We start from the raw sequence: 17,287 nt of genomic DNA, 5'->3' as shown, positions 1-17,287 counted from the left end.
CCTTTAAAATAGAAAAAAAAGTTAGGGTCTAGGCTATCTTCATTATATATTTTAAAGACTTGGCCTGGTCCATAACACTTTCTGCAGAAAACAAAGCTCCTGGCTTCAACCAAAGAATCCTGACCTGAATTTTTAACGTCACTCAATAAAAACAACTTCCTGTAGTTCTGTAAGATCAATTTTAAATAAATTAACCAACTGAACAAGGGCCACCCACAACAGTACCAACTGCCTCTGGCTCAACATCAAAGATATTCAGTTTTATTTCCACTGACACCCTATAATATCTTGATAATGCTGGTTGCAGCAGCAGCGCGAGCGGGAGCTTGGAGCAGGGCCGTGTTGGGAAGCTGGTGAGTCACTGTTTTTGAATCGTTAAAAAGCTTACCTCGTGAATAGGCGGAGGGTCACTGAGCAGGAGCCGACACGGGACTGGTGAGTGAGTGAGGTAATATATTTGTGTGGTTGCGGTACCCGAAACACTACCCGGGTAGTGTCTCCCACCCATCCTCCTCCGCTAACCAAAAAAAAGGTTCTGTGTGCCTGATTAGTAAGGTAACAAGTTTATTTTTTATTCTTTTTTTTAAGTCTTTGGGAATTTAGAATAATGGGAACGGAGGTCAGGGCAGTTGAATGTTCCTCCTGCAGAATGTGGGAGGTAAGGGTCACCACTAGTGTCCCTGCTGACTACATCTGCGGGAAGTGCACCCAACTCCAGCTCCTTGAAAACCACGTTAGGGAACTGGAGCTGGAGCTGGATGAGCTTCGGATCATTCGGGAGGCAGAGGGGGTTATTGAGAGGAGTTACAGGGAGGTAGTCACTCCTCAAGTACAGGAAAAAGGCAGATGGGTTACGGTCAGGGGACGGAAAGGGAACCGGCAGGCAGTGCAGGGATCCCCTGTGGCGATCCCCTTCAACAGTAAGTATACCATTTTGGATACTGTTGGGGGGGGGGAACGACTTAACAGGGGAAAGCAGAGGGGCACAGGTCTCTGGCACAGAGTCTGTCCCTGCTGCTCAGAACGGAAGGGGGAAGAGGAGCAGCGCATTAGTCATTGGGGACTCCACAGTTAGGGGGACAGATAGGAGGTTCTGTGGGGACGAGAGAGGCTCACGGTTGGTGTGTTGCCTCCCAGGTGCCAGGGTGCATGGTGTCTCTGATCGTGTTTTTGGGATCCTCAAGGGGGAGGGGGAGCAGCCCCAAATCGTGGTCCACATTGGCACCAACAACATAGGTAGGAAGAGAGATGGGGATTTAAGGCAGAAATTCAGGGAGCTAGGATGGAAGCTGAGAGCTTGGACGAACAGAGTTGTTGTCTCTGGTTTGTTGCCCGTGCCATGTGCTAGTGAGGCGAGGAATAGGGAGAGAGAGGAGTTGAACACATGGCTACAGGGATAGTGCAGGAGGGAGAGTTTTGGATTCTTGGATAATTGGGGCTCTTTCTGGGGTAGGTGGGGCCTCTACAAGCAAGATGGTCTTCACCTGAACCAGAGAGGTACCGATATCCTGGGGGGGAAATTTGCTGAGGCTATTTGGGTGGCTTTACACTAATTCAGCAGGGGGATGGGCACCAAAATTCGACTATAGAAAAGGTTGAGAGTAGGGTGGTCCGAAATAAAGTTTCAGGGAAGCAAGATGGCACCGGCAAGCAAGAAGTTGGATTGAAGTGTGTCTACTTCAATGCCAGGAGCGTCCGGAATAAGGTGGGTGAACTTGCAGCATGGGTTAGTACCTGGGATTTCGATGTTGTGGCCATTTCGGAGACATGGATAGAGCAGGGACAGGAATGGTCATTGCAGGTTCCGGGATTTAGATATTTCAGTAAGAACAGAGAAGATGGTAAAAGGGGCAGAGTGGCATTGTTGGTCAAGGACAGCATTACAGTTGCAGAAAGGATGTTTGCAAACTCGTCAACTGAGGTAGTATGGGCTGAGGTTAGAAACAGGAAAGGAGAGGTCACCCTGTTGGGAGTTTTCTATAGGCCTCTGAATGGATCCAGAGATGTAGAGGAAAGGATAGCAAAGATGATACTCGATAGGAGTGAGGGAGACAGGGTAGTTGTCATGGGGGACTTCAATTTTCCAGATATTGACTGGGAACACTATAGTTTGAGTACTATAGATGGGTCAGTTTTTGTCCAGTGTGTGCAGGAGGGCTTCCTGACACAATATGTAGACAGGCCAACAAGGGGCGAAGCCACATTAGATTTGGTACTGGGTAATGAGCCCGGCCAGGTGTTAGATTTGGAAGTAGGTGAGCACTTTGATGATAGCGATCACAATTCTGTTTTGTTTACTTTAGTGATGGAAAGGGATAGGTGTATACTACTGGGCAAGAGTTATAGCTGGGGGAAAGGCAATTACGATGAGATTAGGCAAGATTTAGGGAGCATAGAATGGGGAAGGAAACTGCAGGGGATGGGCACATTAGAAATGTGGAGCTTATTCAAGGAAAAGCTCCTGTGTGCCCTAGATAAATATGTACCTGTTAGGCAGGGAGGAAGCTGTAGAGTGCGGGAACCGTGGTTTACGAAGTAGGTGGAATCTCTGGTCAAGAGGAAGAAGAAGGCTTATGTTAGGATGTGATGTGAAGGCTCAGTTAGGGCACTTGAGGGCCACGAGGTAGCCAGGAAAGACCTAAAGAGAGAGCTCAGAAGAGCCAGGAGGAGACATGAGAAGTTGTTGGCGGATAGGATCAGGGTAAACCCTAAGGCTTTCTATAGGTATTTAAGGAATAAAAGAATGACGAAAGTAAGATTAGGCCCAATCAAGGATAGTAGTGGTAAGTTGTGTGTGGAGTCAGATGAGATAGGGGAAGCGCTAAATGAATATTTTTCAACAGTATTCAGTCTAGAAAACGACTATGTTGTCAAGGAGAATACTGAGATACAGGCTACTAGACTAGCTGGGATTGAGGTTCATACGGAAGAGGTATTAGAAATCCTTCAGAAGGTGAAGATAGATAAGTCCCCTGGGCCGGATGGGATTTATCCTCGGATCCTCTGGGAAGCCAGGGAGGAGATTGCTGAGCCTTTGGCATTGATCTTTAACTCGTCATTGTCTACAGGAATAGTGCCAGATGACTGGAGAATAGCAAATGTGGTTCCCCTGTTCAAGAAGAGGAGTAGAGACAACCCTGGTAATTATAGACCAGTGAGCCTTACCTCAGTTGTTGGTAAAGTGTTGGAAGAGGTTATAAGGGATAGGATTTATAATCATCTAGAAAAGAATAAATTGATTAGGGATAGTCAGCACGGTTTTGTGAAGGGAAGGTCGTGCCTCACAAACCTTATTGAGTTCTTTGAGAAGGTGACCAAACAGGTAGATTGAGAGTAAACCGGTTGATGTGGTGTATATGGATTTCAGCAAGGCGTTCGATAAGTTTCCCCACAGTAGGCTATTGTACAAAATGCGGAGGAATTGAATTTGTGGAGATATAGCAGTTTGGATCGGAAATTGGCTTGCTGAAAGAAGACAGAGGGTGGTAGCTGATGGGAAATGTTCATCCTGGAGACCAGTTATTAGTGGTGTACCACAAGGGTCGGTGTTGGGCCCACTGCTGTTTGTCATTTTTATAAATGACCTGGATGAGGGCGTAGAAGGATGGGTTAGTAAATTTGCAGACGACACTAAGGTTGGTGGAGTTGTGGATAGTGACATAGGATGCTGTAGGTTGCAGAGAGACATAGATAAGCTGCAGAGCTGGGCTGAGAGGTGGCAAATGGAGTTTAATGCAGACAAGTATGAGGTGATGAACTTTGGTAGGAGTAACCAGAATGCAAAGTACTGGGCTAATGGTAAGATTCTTAGTAGTGGAGATGAGCAGAGAGATCTCGGTGTCCATGTACACAGATCCTTGAAAGTTGCCACCCAGGTTGACAGGGCTGTTAAGAAGGCATACAGTGTTTTAGCTTTTATTAATAGAGGGTCGAGTTCCGGAACCAAGAGGTTATGCTGCAGCTGTACGAAACTCTGGTGCGGCCGCACTTGGAGTATTGTGTACAGTTCTGGTCACCGCATTATAAGAAGGATGTGGAAGCTTTGGAAAGGGTGCAGAGGAGATTTACTAGGATGTTGCCTGGTATGGAGGCAAGGGCTTACGAGGAAAGGCTGAGGGACTTGAGGCTGTTTTCATTAGAGAGAAGAAGGTTGAGAGGTGACTTAATTGAAACATATAAAATAATCAGAGGGTTAGATAGGGTCGATAGGGAAAGCCTTTTTCCTAGGATGGTGACGGCGAGCACGAGGGGGCACAGCTTTAAATTGAGGAGTGAAAGATATAGGACAGATGTCAGAGGTAGTTTCTTTACTCAGAGAGTAGCAAGGGAATGGAATGCTTTGCCTACAATGGTAGTAGATTCGCCAACTTTAGGTACATTTAAGTCGTCATTGGACAAGCATATGGACGTACATGGAATTGTGTAGGTTAGATGGGTTTAAGATCGGTATGACAGGTCGGCACAACATCGAGGGCCGAAGATCCTGTACTGTGCTGTAATGTTCTAAAACCAAACCTTAATCCCAACAAGGAAGCTGATGAAACCCTAATTCAAAAAGGGATCAGAACAATGTCAATTCAGCTCCTGACCTTAGCCTGAACTAGAATATTTTACCTTTAATTTGATCCCATATTAATGTAATCTATCCCTGGTCCCTGCCCTAAATCATAACACTATTGGGGATCCACACACCAAATGTTATTGTTTATGACAAGGCACTCTCCAGTCAGAGGCACAGATAGATCTTTCTGTGGTTGACAGCAAGACATTAGAATGCTGTACTGCCTCCCTCTAGCTAGGAACAAGGATATTTCAGAGAGGGTGCAAAATATTGGCAAAGGAGATTGGGACCAGCAGGAGGTTATTGTACACATTGGAACCAATGACATAGGAAGAGAAAAAGGTGATATTCTGAGGAGAGAATATAGGAAAGTTGGGCAGGAATTTAAAATGTGGGTCCTTGAGATTAATAATACCTGGATTACCTATGGTGACACGAGCAAGTGAGGGTTGGAATAGGAGGACAAGAGCAGATGAATGCAAGGCTGAGGAGCTGGTGCAGGGGAGAAGAATTCATATTTTTGCATCAATGGAATTTCTTCTGGGGTAGAAGTGACCTGTATAAGAAGGATGGGTTACACCTGTTTTGGAGGCGACTAATATACTGGTGGGGAGACTTGCTAGCGTTGCTCAGGAGGATTTAAACTAGTAACAGGGGAGTTGGTTACCAGAGGAGATAGTGAGAAAAGAGATTAGGCTAAGACTGGTACAGTTGAGAAAGGAGCAAGTCAAATAGTCAGGGCAGGCTGGAACAAAGCAGAGAATGAGGTAGGACTGAAAAACTGCATTTATTTTAATGCAAGAGGCTGGACAGAAAAGGCAGATAAACTCAGGGCACAGTTGGGAACATGGGACTGGGATATCACAGCTATTGCAGTAACATGGCTCAGAGATGGACAAGACCAACCTTAATGCTCCAAGGTTTCGGTGATATAGGAAGGATAGAAAAGAGTCAAGAGAGGAGAGAGAATGGTGATTTTGAATTAGGAATAACATTACCATTATACTTAGGGAGGATATGCCTGGGAATAATTCCAGCGAAGTTATTTGGGTGGAATTGACAAGTAAGAAAGGGATGATCAACTTCATAGGATTGAAATTGCCACATTTTGTGCTTTCGGGTCCAATAATAACTTTGTCATCTATACTGCTGAGAAAGAGTGGCACTATTGTACTCTGATCTTTACCTTACAGATGCTCAAAGCCAACTCTCAGACACTTCTTCCTACCGTCCCTTGGGCTATAGCCTACATCTGAACATCAAGATATTGTTGCGTGGACTGTCAATGACCTCATTACCTCCAGAGATCTTACCCCACTGACTCCAACCTCATAGTCTCCCAACCCCAGATGGCCCACTTCTGCCTCTTTCCCAAAATTCATAAACTGGATTTCCCAGTCGGTCCATCATGTCAGCTCATTCCTGTCCCACCAAGCTCATTTCCTCGCACCTTGACTTCATCCTCTCTGTACTTGTCTGGACCCTGCCCAAATACATTGCGATTCCTCTGATACTTTCCACCATATTGACAATTTCCAGTTCCCTGGCCCTACCTGCCTCCTGTTCACCATGGATGTCCAATCCTTTTATACCCCCATTCCCCACCAGGATGCTCTGAGAGTGCTTGGCTTCTTCCGCTTGATCAGAGAGCTGAACACTCCCCATCTATCACCACTCTCCTCCACCTGGCTGAACTAGTTCTCTCACTGAAAAGTTTCTCCTTTAATTCATCTCACTCCTGCCAAGTCAAAGGAGTGGTTATGGGCACCTGCATGGTTCCCAGTTATTCCTGCCTCTTATGGGGCATGTGGAACAATCCTTAATGCAGTCCCACAGTGATCCCTTCCCACACTCTTTTCTTGGTACATCAATGACTGCTTTGGTGCCACTTTATGTTTCCACTCTCGCTCGAAAGATTTGTTAATTATTGCCTCCAATTTCTACCCCTCTATAAATTACACATGGTCCATCTCCAACACTTCCCTTCCTTTCCTTGACCTCTCTGTCTCCATTTTGGGGAATAAACTGTCCACTGCCATTCACTACAAAGAAACTGACTCCCATAAATACTTTCATTACAGCTCTTCACACACCACATTCTGTAAGGATTCCATCCTATTCTCCCAGATTTTTCACCCCAGACATATCTATTTAGATGATGCCACCTTCCAAAACAGCACTGCTGACATGGTTTCCTTCTTCCAAAACCACTGTGGTTGACAGGCCCCTCAACTACATCAAACCTATCACATATGCTTCTGCCACTGTCCCTTCCCATCACTCACAACAGCGTGATCAGGTTCCCCTTGTCCTCACTATTCATCCCACCAGCCTCCGTATTCAAAGTATCATTCTTACCATTTCAGGCAAGTCCAGCAGAACGCCACCACCAGTCACATCTTCTTCTCACTCCTCTGTCTGCATTTTGCAGGGACGTTTCCCTCTGGAACACCCTAGTTCATTCCTTGATGATTACCAACACCATGTCCCTTTCCCATGACACCTTCCTGTGTAACTGCAGAAGGTGCAGAGCTTGCCCTTTCACCTCTTCCCTGCTCACCATCCAAGAGTCTAAACAGTCTTTCTAGGTGGAGCAACATTTTACCGGTACCTCCTCCAATCTGTTGTCTTGCATTTGCTGCACCTACTGTGGCCTACTTTACATTGGAGAAACCTAATGCTGACTAGGTGACCACTTTGCAGAACACCTCCAGTCTGTGCACAAACATGACCCCGACATTCGTGTCGCCGGTCATTTTAACACAGCATCCTACTCACACATTCACTTGTCCATCATTGACATTCTGCAATACTCCGGCAAATCACAGCACAAACTGGAGGAACAACGTTTCATTTTCAGACTAGACACTTTACAACCTTCTGGACTTAATATTGAGTTCAACACCTTCAGATTGTGAAGTTGCTCCCATTTCTTCCCTTTTAGCTTTACTTTTTGCACACTTGGCCACCCAGTCCTCTCTCCCCTCTGCCCACTGCCCTTGGACTATCTGTACTTTCCAGTTTGGCACTTGTACACACAATTGTTCTGCCATTCTCACAATCCAATCAATTAATCTGCACTTTCAACACCCTTTCTTCCCAAGCACTCCACCCAAATATTATTACATAAATGCTGCCCCCTCTACATTTCATGTCAACTCTGATGAAGAGTCATTTAGACTCAAAACGTTAGCTTGCTCTCTCTCCATGGATGCTGCCTGACCCACTGTGATTCCCAGTATTTTTTGTTTTCAGTATTTAAAAAGTTTGTTCTTGTATTAAGCTGTATTGGTACTTTCATGAAAATAAGCCACAGAGGAATTCGGAAACTATGGTTTAATTCTAAAGGCAGTGATGACTTAAAGAAAATAATCCTTTTGAATTTTTTGTTACCAATGGTGATAGTAAAATCATTTCAAAGTAGATAAGGTAGTTTGTACAAGGATTAATATTACACAATCAAAAATTCACTTTGACTTTGAACTCAACGGTTGGATTAGAATACAACACTCTTACTTCAGTTAATATCAGAGTTGCTGGGAACACAAGGCTTGCTGCACTCGTGATTTGTTTGGTAAGTGAAAAGTTGTAACGTCTTGACAAAGACATTTCATAAACGACAAGTTAAAAGTAATCTTCCAGGTAAAATAGAAAGATAGGTTGGGATTAGATTTGTAGCAGTGACTCTTTATGTACAACAGTACAAACATGCTAACAATAACCTCCCAAAATTCTCTAGATCCAGGAACTGTACCTTTAGGTTGAAAAATATTGTAGACCATTTAAGGAAGATGAGAGAGGAATACCAGTGTTATATGCTAGGAAAGTATAATGGAAAGTTACTAGGATCTATAATAAAGAAGACAGATTCTGACATCTTGCTGACTTCCAGTTGATCAAAGAGAATAAGCAAGGATTTCAAAAGGATCAGCTAGTAATGGCAAACATGATTGAATTATTAAGTAAAAACCGACAGAACTCTGGATGCTGTAAATCAGGAACAAAAACAAAGTTGCTGGAAAAGCTCAGCATCTGGCGGCATCTGGAAAAGACAGAGTTAATGTTTCAGGTCCGGTGACCCTTCCTCAGAAAGGATTGAATTATTTTTTAGTTGAGGTTGGTTCGCTCGCCAAGCTGGTTTCTTGTTTCGCATTTTTTTTAGTTGCCATGAAAACAGTAGACGAGGAGAATACATATGTGTTATTTGAGGCACTTTAAAAAAGTGTGAGCTCAATTTGTAGCTAATCGAATGGAAAGCAGTTTACTGTCTTGCTTCAAAGGCTTATTGAGTAACAGGAGACAGAGAACGGATAGCGTGAACAGCCAACGGCTTTTGTCCAGGGTACGGGCGTCCAAAATTAGAGGGCATAGGTTTAGGATGAGAGGGGAAAAATTTAAAAGGGACGTAAGGGGCAACTTCTTCATGCAGAGGTTGGTGCATGTGTGGAATAAGTTATAGGAGGTGATGGAGGCTGGTACAATTACAAAATTGAAAAGGCATCTGGATGGGTAGATGAATAGGAAGGGTTTAGAGGGATCTGAGCCAAATGCTGGCAAATGGGACTAGATCAGTTTTAAGATAGCTGGTCAGCATGGGCAAGTTGGACTCAAAAGCCTGTGTCCGCGGTGTATGACTCTATGACTCTATAACAGTGAAAGTAGACAGATTTTCAAACTGGCAGATGTGCCCAATGACCTTGGGCTTCTGTGTTGGTATCTCAATGATTCACCATATTTCGTAAGTACTCAGCATGTAGCAGACACCCCAATTTGTTGATGACACTAAAATAGGTGGCATTGTAAAACAGTAGATGGAAATTTTAAGAAGGGAAATGTTAATGGATTAATGACCAAACTGTGGCAAAGAGATCTCATCGTAAGCAAATGTGAGGTCTCCCTCTTTGGATCTGGAAAGAATAGATCCAAGACTTAATTGAAACATATAAAATAATCAGAGGGTTAGATAGGGTGGATAGGGAGAGCCTTCTTCCTAGGATGGTGATGGCGAGCACGAGGGGGCATAGCTTTAAATTGAGGGGTGAAAGATATAGGATAGATGTCAGAGGTAGTTTCTTTACTCAGAGAGTAGTAAGGGAATGGATTGCTTTGCCTGCAACGGTAGTAGATTCGTCAACTTTAGGTACATTTAAGTCGTCATTGGACAAGCATATGGATGTACATGGAATAGTGTAGGTTAGATGGGCTTGAGGTCAGTATGACAGGTCGGCACAACATCAAGGGTCGAAGGGACTGTACTGTGCTGTAATGTTCTATGTTCTATGTTCTAAAAACTTTCTAACTGGTCAAAACTTTAAGAAAGTTGATATCCAAAGAGACATAGAAGTGTGGGTACATTGATAACAGCAGCTATGTACAATAATATCTTTAGCATAATCAAACTTCTCAAGTCACATTGCAAGAGTGATCAAACAAAGTTTCACACTGAGTCACTTTAGTAGAAATCAAGGTCAGACGGTGGAGGTTGTCACAAAGAAAGAGAGGAGATTTAAAAACAATGATACGAATTTTAAAACGGAGACACTATTCAACTAAAACCAATGTAGCACAGTATGCACAGGAGAGGTAGATGAGCAGGACTTTGTAAATGTTCAGAAACAGGCAGTAGAGATTTGCATGACCTAAAATTTGGGGAAGGTGTATCTTTAAAATTCTAATTTAAAAACAAACTAAAATTAAAATAATACTTTAAGATGTCATAAACCGGAACAGGAAATAATTAAAAAGATTAATGTTGGTGTTTGTATCTGGAGAACCAGATCAGAACGGAGAAGTTTTCCTGTAGCAGTACAAATTACCTGGCTTTCTGCATTCAGTTTTGGGCACCACACCTTCAGAAGGATATAATGGCCTTGATTAATGTGTATTTGCCATAAGATCATAAGATCTAGGAACAGATGGAAGCCTTTCAGCCCATTGAATGGGCCCTTTGACCAAGAATGATACCAGAACTCCAGGGGTCAAATTGCGATTGAAGATTACATATACCAATGTTGTGTTTCTCAGAAGTTAGATGGCTGAAGTAAAATTTGACAAACTTTTAAAAAAGATTTTATTGACTAATATAAAAATATTTGGAGGCTGGCCTTTCATGATTGAGATAAGAAGGATTTTTTCTCCCAGAAAGTTGTGCTACTTTGGAAATATCTGTGGAGAGGGTTGTCATTAAATATTTTAAAGTCAGAGTTAGATAGATTCCTGTTAGGCAGGGGAATCAAGGGTTATCAGATGGAAATATGGGACTTTGAAACTCTAACAGATCAGCCATCATTTATTGAATGATGGAGTTGGCTTGATGAAACAAAAAGTTTACTTCTGCCCCTATTTCATATGTTTCTATGTTTGTTGTATGTAAACTAATCAAAGATAGAGAGTTAAGCGAAGGGAGCATTTTCAAGATGGCAATCTAAAACTAGTGGAGTATCACAGTGATTAGTGCTGGGGCCATAATTATAACAATATATCTTACTAACTTGCATTTTGGAAGAGATGGGCTGGAAAATGTTGGTCCTTGATGCATTGGAGAACTTGCTGTTCCCTGATCTTGTGTTGTGACTGGATGCTCCTTGCTCATCAACTGCAAGTCCATCACAATCTACTTTATGGCATCCTAAGTTTAGTTATTATAGATGTCATTCAGTCAGAGATCACATTTCATTAAACCAATGAACTGTAAAGACATAATTGTACTAAAAATTCACTTTGTGCAGAAGTATGGAGAACAGAATATTTTTTAGAAGGTGAAATTGTAAATAATACAATTCATGGGGCTTCGGGGTCTTAGAATACAAATCATTAAAAAGAACCTACAGGCACAAAAGCAATTGAGCAAATGATATAGTATACTTTTTTGGAAGGAAGTTGCAATACAAGAATAAGGAAGACATGCTGCCATTATTATATTACATTGGACAGATCACACTCAATGTTTAGTTCAGGTCTCTCCACCGAAGGAAATGTAAACCTGTTATCGAGGGTATGCAACACAGGGTCATAGCATCAGATAAGTGGTTAGCCACCCGTTATTCAGATGAAGTTAAGGCTTTCCATACACGGTTATGAATCTTAGGAATTCTCTATCATACAGTTTCATGATTTTCAGTCATCAAGAATGGTCAGGATTGAAATCAATAGACTTTTGGGCACTTAAAAATCAAGGGAACTAGTGGGAAAAATGGAGTTAATATATTTCATCCATCTGATTTAGAGACAGAGCTAGTTTATGGGCCATTATAGTCTATGTCTGCTCCTATATATTATGTTATATTTTCTAAATTTATGTTGTGTTTCTTCTGAGCTTTTCAACAGAATCTGACGCAATTTGCTCTCAACATGGAGTGTCTTGAATGGAAAAATAGGTTCCAGGTCGCGTACGTTCTGAGTATCATTATCATCCTATCATGTCCAATTAACGATGGCGCTAATATTTTGGTTGTTCCGATTGAAGGTAGTCATTGGGTCAATATGAAAATTCTAATCGAAGAGCTGAAACTTCATGGTCATGATATCAGTGTGCTATTTTTCTCAACATCTTGGTACATCAAAGAAAGGCCAGATCTATATCAATCCATTGTGGTTGAAATGCAAGGATTCCTTAAACAAAGTTCAAATGAAGAATTTATAGCACAATTTGTACAAAATATACTAGAAGCCATGAAGAATGAATCAACATTATGGACTTTTGTGAAGTTCCAATATGATGTGTCTGCATTTCTGCACATGTGTCATAGTTGGGCTAAAGAATTTAACACTGCAGTTTTTGAAAACAAAACTTTGTTAAAACGACTTGGAAGTGCAAACTTTGACTTAATACTCACTGATCCCGTTTTTGCAACAGGTGCAATGCTGGCATATTATTTAAAACTCCCCTTGGTATATAATGTTCGTTCACTTAGCAGTGGAGAAGCTCATTTTCGAATTGCCCCATCACCACTGTCCTATGTGCCAATCCTTGGCTCACGATTGACAGATAAAATGAGTTTTCTCCAAAGAACACAAAATGTCATCATAAGTCATGTTCAACTATGGGTTACAGAATTTATTGTTCACCCAATTTACAATGAACTCTGCCATCGTTATCTGGGCCCAGACATACACATCGAGACTATTCTTCAAAGGGCAGATGTATGGCTGATGAGAATAGATTTTACATTTGAATTCCCGAGACCCACCATGCCAAATATTGTTTATATCGGAGGATTCCAGTGTAAACCATCCAAGCCTTTACCTCTAGAGTTTGCAGAATTTGTCCAGTCCTCAGGGGAACATGGGATTATTGTCATGTCACTGGGGACCATTGTTAGCTCTTTGCCAATGCATATTACAATGCAAATAGCAGAGGCCTTTGCTCAAGTACCTCAGAAAGTTATCTGGAGATATGATGGAAATATCCCTCCCAACATAGGAAATAATACACTACTGGCAAAATGGATCCCTCAGAATGATCTACTCGGGCACCCAAAGACACGAGCCTTTATTGCTCACGGTGGCACCAATGGAGTTTATGAAGCCATCTATCATGGGGTGCCAGTAGTTGGAATGCCATTGATTTTTGACCAGTTTGATAATTTACTCCGACTTGAAATCCGAGGTGCAGCAAAAGTGATTAATGTTGCAACCATGCGGTCAACAGATCTATTGCAGGCACTGAATGAGGTTATACATAACACCTCTTATCGGGAGAACATGCAAAAACTCTCTGCACTGCACAGAGACCAACCCGAGACTCCGATGGAGAGAGCTATTTTCTGGATTGAGTATGTTGCTCGACACAAAGGGGCAGCACATTTACGCTCGGAGTCTTACCAACTCCCCTGGTACATTTACTATAGTGTAGATGTGATGATCTTCCTGCTGTCACTGTTCATTATGATTGCAGTGGTGGCAGTCCTACTATTGAAGAATTTATGTAAAATCGCTTGGAAGAGAAAACAAAAAACTCACTGAAATTTATGCTTTTGAATTGTGTAAGGGACATTCTTGTATAGACAGCATGTGGCTGTCTTTTGGCAAAGTCTTACATTTTTTGGCTTATGTTTGAAAACAGCAGTCCTTTGAATAGATGGTAGCAGAGAAATTCTGTGTTTACATCATGAAGAACATAATATGAGTGTTATTCAAAATTTGTTCTCAAATTAGGTAACTTGTAATGAAAAAAACATTAAACAAGAACATGGAACTGCTGAGGTGCCCTGAGAAGACCTGAGTAGAGAAGTCCTTTCCTTCTAAATTCAATCCATTCACTCATTCATCGGGCAGTCAACATGCTTGCAAGATTAACCATATCCAGTGGGATGTGTGGGATCTGAGATGATGACATCATTGTAATGTTACAGGTCTACTAAACTAGAGGCATATGAGCCTTACCAGTCTAATGTCCTGATGACATGTTCAAATCCAACAACAGTTCCTGATGTAATTTCCAATGTTTAAAATTGAAAGCCAATATCAATATCTTGAAACTGTCTTTGATTTGCACAAAAACCCATCTCATATCCTGTAGGGAAGGAAATCTGCCGACCCTACTGGACTGATCTACATGTGACCGCAAAACTGAAGAAAAGTATTTGACTGTTAACTAAGTTCTGAAATGGTCTAACAAGCTATTCAGTTCAAGGGCAACTGGGGATGAGCAACAATTAATGGCCTTGTCAGTTACACATCCTGTGGAAGATTAAATTGGTTACTTTGTTGTGTTGGTCATATTCTGATAGGTTGAAACTAAATTTTGATTACTGAAAGACTTTAATGTGCAACAGGCATTATCAACTGTTTTCAATGACACTGCTGTGGGCTCTACGTAGTGCTACATCATGAGGTGCCAAAAACCATTGAAATGTATAAAAATGTTGGGCAAAACAAAACAAAATGTTAATTCTTAGAACCATGCGTCCTTCAGTTTATTGCTGCAAAGACAAGGAATATTCTGCACTTAGCATCAGTTTTTCATTACTGTTTAGAACTGACATTCAACTGATCATAAATAAAAACGGAACGGACTGTGGATACTATAAATCAGGAACAAAAACAGAAGTTGCTGGAATCTCAGCAGGTCTGGCAGCATCTGTGAAGAAAAAATCAAAGTTAACATTTCAGGTCTGGTGACTGAAGAACTGATGGCAGCTGGGAAAATGTTGGCTTATATGCAGGAAATAAGGAGGGGAATAGGGTAGGCAGTAAATGATAGGATAGAGCCCAAAGAGTGAAAAGAGCAGTTGGTTAGACAAAGGAGTTGATAACGATCTGCCTAGGAAGGTGAATGCTGTTAATGGGGACTGTTAGTGACTAACAATAGGTAGTGTGGAATGGCAGGGTGTGTGATAACAAGGCCTGGTGTGTGAAGTAGGGGGCTGGGACATGGGAGAGTTCAGGCCCTAAAATTATTGAACTCGATATTGAGTCCGAAGGGCTGCAAGGTCCCCAAGTTGAAAATGAGGTGTTGTTCTTTTAGCTTACATTGAGCTTTACTGGAACACTGCAAAAAGATAGATACAAGGATGTTGGCCAGGGAACAGAATGGTGTGTTAAAGTGGAAGGCAACAGGTAGTTCAGGGTTGTTTTTGTGAGCAGAGCGTAGATGTTCTGAGAGGCCGTCACTCAGTCTGTGTTTCATTTACCCCAATGTAGAAGAGACCACATTGTGAGCAGCTAAAGCGAAGTGTTCCTTCACCTGGAAGGTAGGTTTGAGTCCTTGGATAGTGAGGAGAGAGGAGGTAAATAAATGGACAGGTGTTACATCTTTGCCAGTTGCGGTGAAAGGTGCCATGGGGCTGTGGGGAGTGAAGGAAGAGTGGGCCCGGGTGCCTCAGAGGGAACGATCCCAGCAGAAGGCGGACAAGGGAGAAGAGGGAATACGTGTCTGGCGGTGGCATCTTACTGGAGGTGGCAGGAATGACATCTGATGTTCTTCTGGATGTGGATGCCGATAGGGTGGTAGGTAATGACAAGGTGAAACCTATCGCTGTTGCAGGAGGGATGAAAAGGGGTGAGGGTGGAAGTATTGGAGATCAATCAGAAGAGTTGAGGGCACTGTCGACAACAGTGCTGGGGAATCCTTGGTTGAAGGAGAAGGTGGACATTTCTGAGACTCCCTTGTCAAAGGTAGCATCTTCTGAGCATATACGATGGAGATGGAGGAACTGCAAGAATGGGATGGAGTCTTTACAGAAAGTGGGGTGCGAGGATGTATAGCCCAGGTAGCTGTGGGAGTCAGTGAGTTTGTAGTAGATATTAGTGGCCAGCCTATCCCCAGAAATGGAAACAGAGATGTAGTGGAAGGGAATGGAGGAGTCAGAGATAGGCCAGGTGAAAGTGAGGGCAGAACGCAAATTGGAGGCAAAATCAATTAACTTTTCCAATTCCGGACGAGGAACAGAAGCAGCACAGATGATATCATCGATATATTGGACAAAGAGTTGTGGATAGAGCCTGGAATAAGACTGAAACAAGGAATTTTCCATGTACCCCATGAACAGACAGGCATAACTGGGGCCTGTGCAGCTATCCATGGCCACCCCAATGACCTGAAGAAAATGAGAGGAATTAAGTTGGTGAGCGTGTTAGGAGTCTCCGCTTCTTCCTGGAGCATACATCTGAACCATTCGTACCAACCACCACCGTCCTCCACTTGGTCGAGCTCGTCCTCACCCTTACCATCAGGTCCATCAGGCACTTGGTCCTTCCAGAATCTGCGGATCCCTCTTCTTGCAGTCCAGAATTAAACTATGCTTAGTGACGCAGGTCAAGTGCAACAAGGTCAGGGATTCTAGGTACATCTACACTCTGCTCACAAAAACAACCCTGAACTACCTGTTGCCTTCCACTTTAACACACCATTCTGTTCCCTGGCCAACATCCTTGTATCTATCTTTTTGCAGTGTTCCAGTAAAGCTCAATGTAAGCTAAAAGAACAACACCTCATTTTCAACTTGGGGACCTTGCAGCCCTTCGGACTCAATATCGAGTTCAATAATTTTAGGGCCTGAACTCTCCCATGTCCCAGCCCCCTACTTCACACACCAGGCCTTGTTATCACACACCCTGCCATTCCGCACTACCTATTGTTAGTCACTAACAGTCCCCATTAACAGCATTCACCTTCCTAGGCAGATCGTTATCAACTCCTTTGTCTAACCAACTGCTCTTTTCACTCTTTGGGCTCTATCCTATCATTTACTGCCTACCCTATTCCCCTCCTTATTTCCTGCATATAAGCCAACATTTTCCCAGCTGCCATCAGTTCATCAGTCACCAGAATCCCTAGATTCTAGGTAGATCTATGGAGATGTCAATCCAGGGTGGGTGAATTAAATTTTCCTGCAATGAGATGAAGGGAGGGACTCAGTACCATGGCAATGGATGCAAGAGCAGTCACTGGCAATGCAGGTACAGGAGAGGTGGTGGGATGTCCCGAGGGAATGAGAATGAATCACTGACGGTAGGAAGAGCTAGTCATTTGAGAGGCTGGGGTAGAAGAGAACTATTGATTGCACATGATGCATGAAATAATGACAGCTGTAGTCTATGAACATTGGTGAGATGTATGTGTAATGGCAAATTTTGAGTGAAATGCAGATCTATGAGTGTGAGGTACCTAAAAGAAGATGGTGGCACTTACACTTGCCTTCACTGAGATAACTGCCCATTTCCTGCATTGCAAGTCATTCTGCTTCAACTAGAGCACTGCACTGACCCAATGCGCTGCAATTT

At 42.8% G+C, this 17,287-nt stretch overlaps 2 protein-coding genes across 8 annotated transcripts in view; both read left to right on the top strand.

The window, feature by feature from the left end:
- The first annotated feature begins 261 nt into the window (after positions 1–261).
- Positions 262–14,722, top strand: LOC125467286 (UDP-glucuronosyltransferase 2A1-like). 7 transcript variants are annotated; one of them, XM_048562933.2, is made up of 2 exons: positions 262–353; positions 11,877–14,722. In XM_048562933.2, the coding sequence occupies exon 2, from the start codon at positions 11,912–11,914 to the stop codon at positions 13,523–13,525; it is 1,614 nt and encodes a 537-aa protein (XP_048418890.2). In that variant the 5' UTR covers positions 262–353; positions 11,877–11,911; the 3' UTR covers positions 13,526–14,722. The 7 variants fall into 7 exon arrangements, with proteins under 7 accessions (XP_048418890.2, XP_048418891.2, XP_048418892.2 ...); XM_048562934.2 differs by lacking the exon at positions 262–353 and adding an exon at positions 411–435; XM_048562935.2 differs by lacking the exon at positions 262–353 and adding an exon at positions 415–435 and having other exon boundaries at positions 11,888–14,722.
- Positions 407–17,287, top strand: part of LOC125467363 (UDP-glucuronosyltransferase 2A1-like) — a 38,888-nt gene continuing 22,007 nt past the window's right edge. Inside the window, exon 1 of the mRNA XM_059639232.1 lies at positions 407–435. The gene's annotated coding sequence lies outside the window, so the exon portion shown is untranslated. The remainder of the gene's footprint in view (positions 436–17,287) is intronic.

This window comes from Stegostoma tigrinum, chromosome 33, assembly GCF_030684315.1.
Source record: "Stegostoma tigrinum isolate sSteTig4 chromosome 33, sSteTig4.hap1, whole genome shotgun sequence".
Taxonomy (NCBI): Eukaryota; Metazoa; Chordata; class Chondrichthyes; order Orectolobiformes; family Stegostomatidae; genus Stegostoma; species Stegostoma tigrinum.
This window is presented reverse-complemented; position numbering and strand designations above follow the sequence as displayed.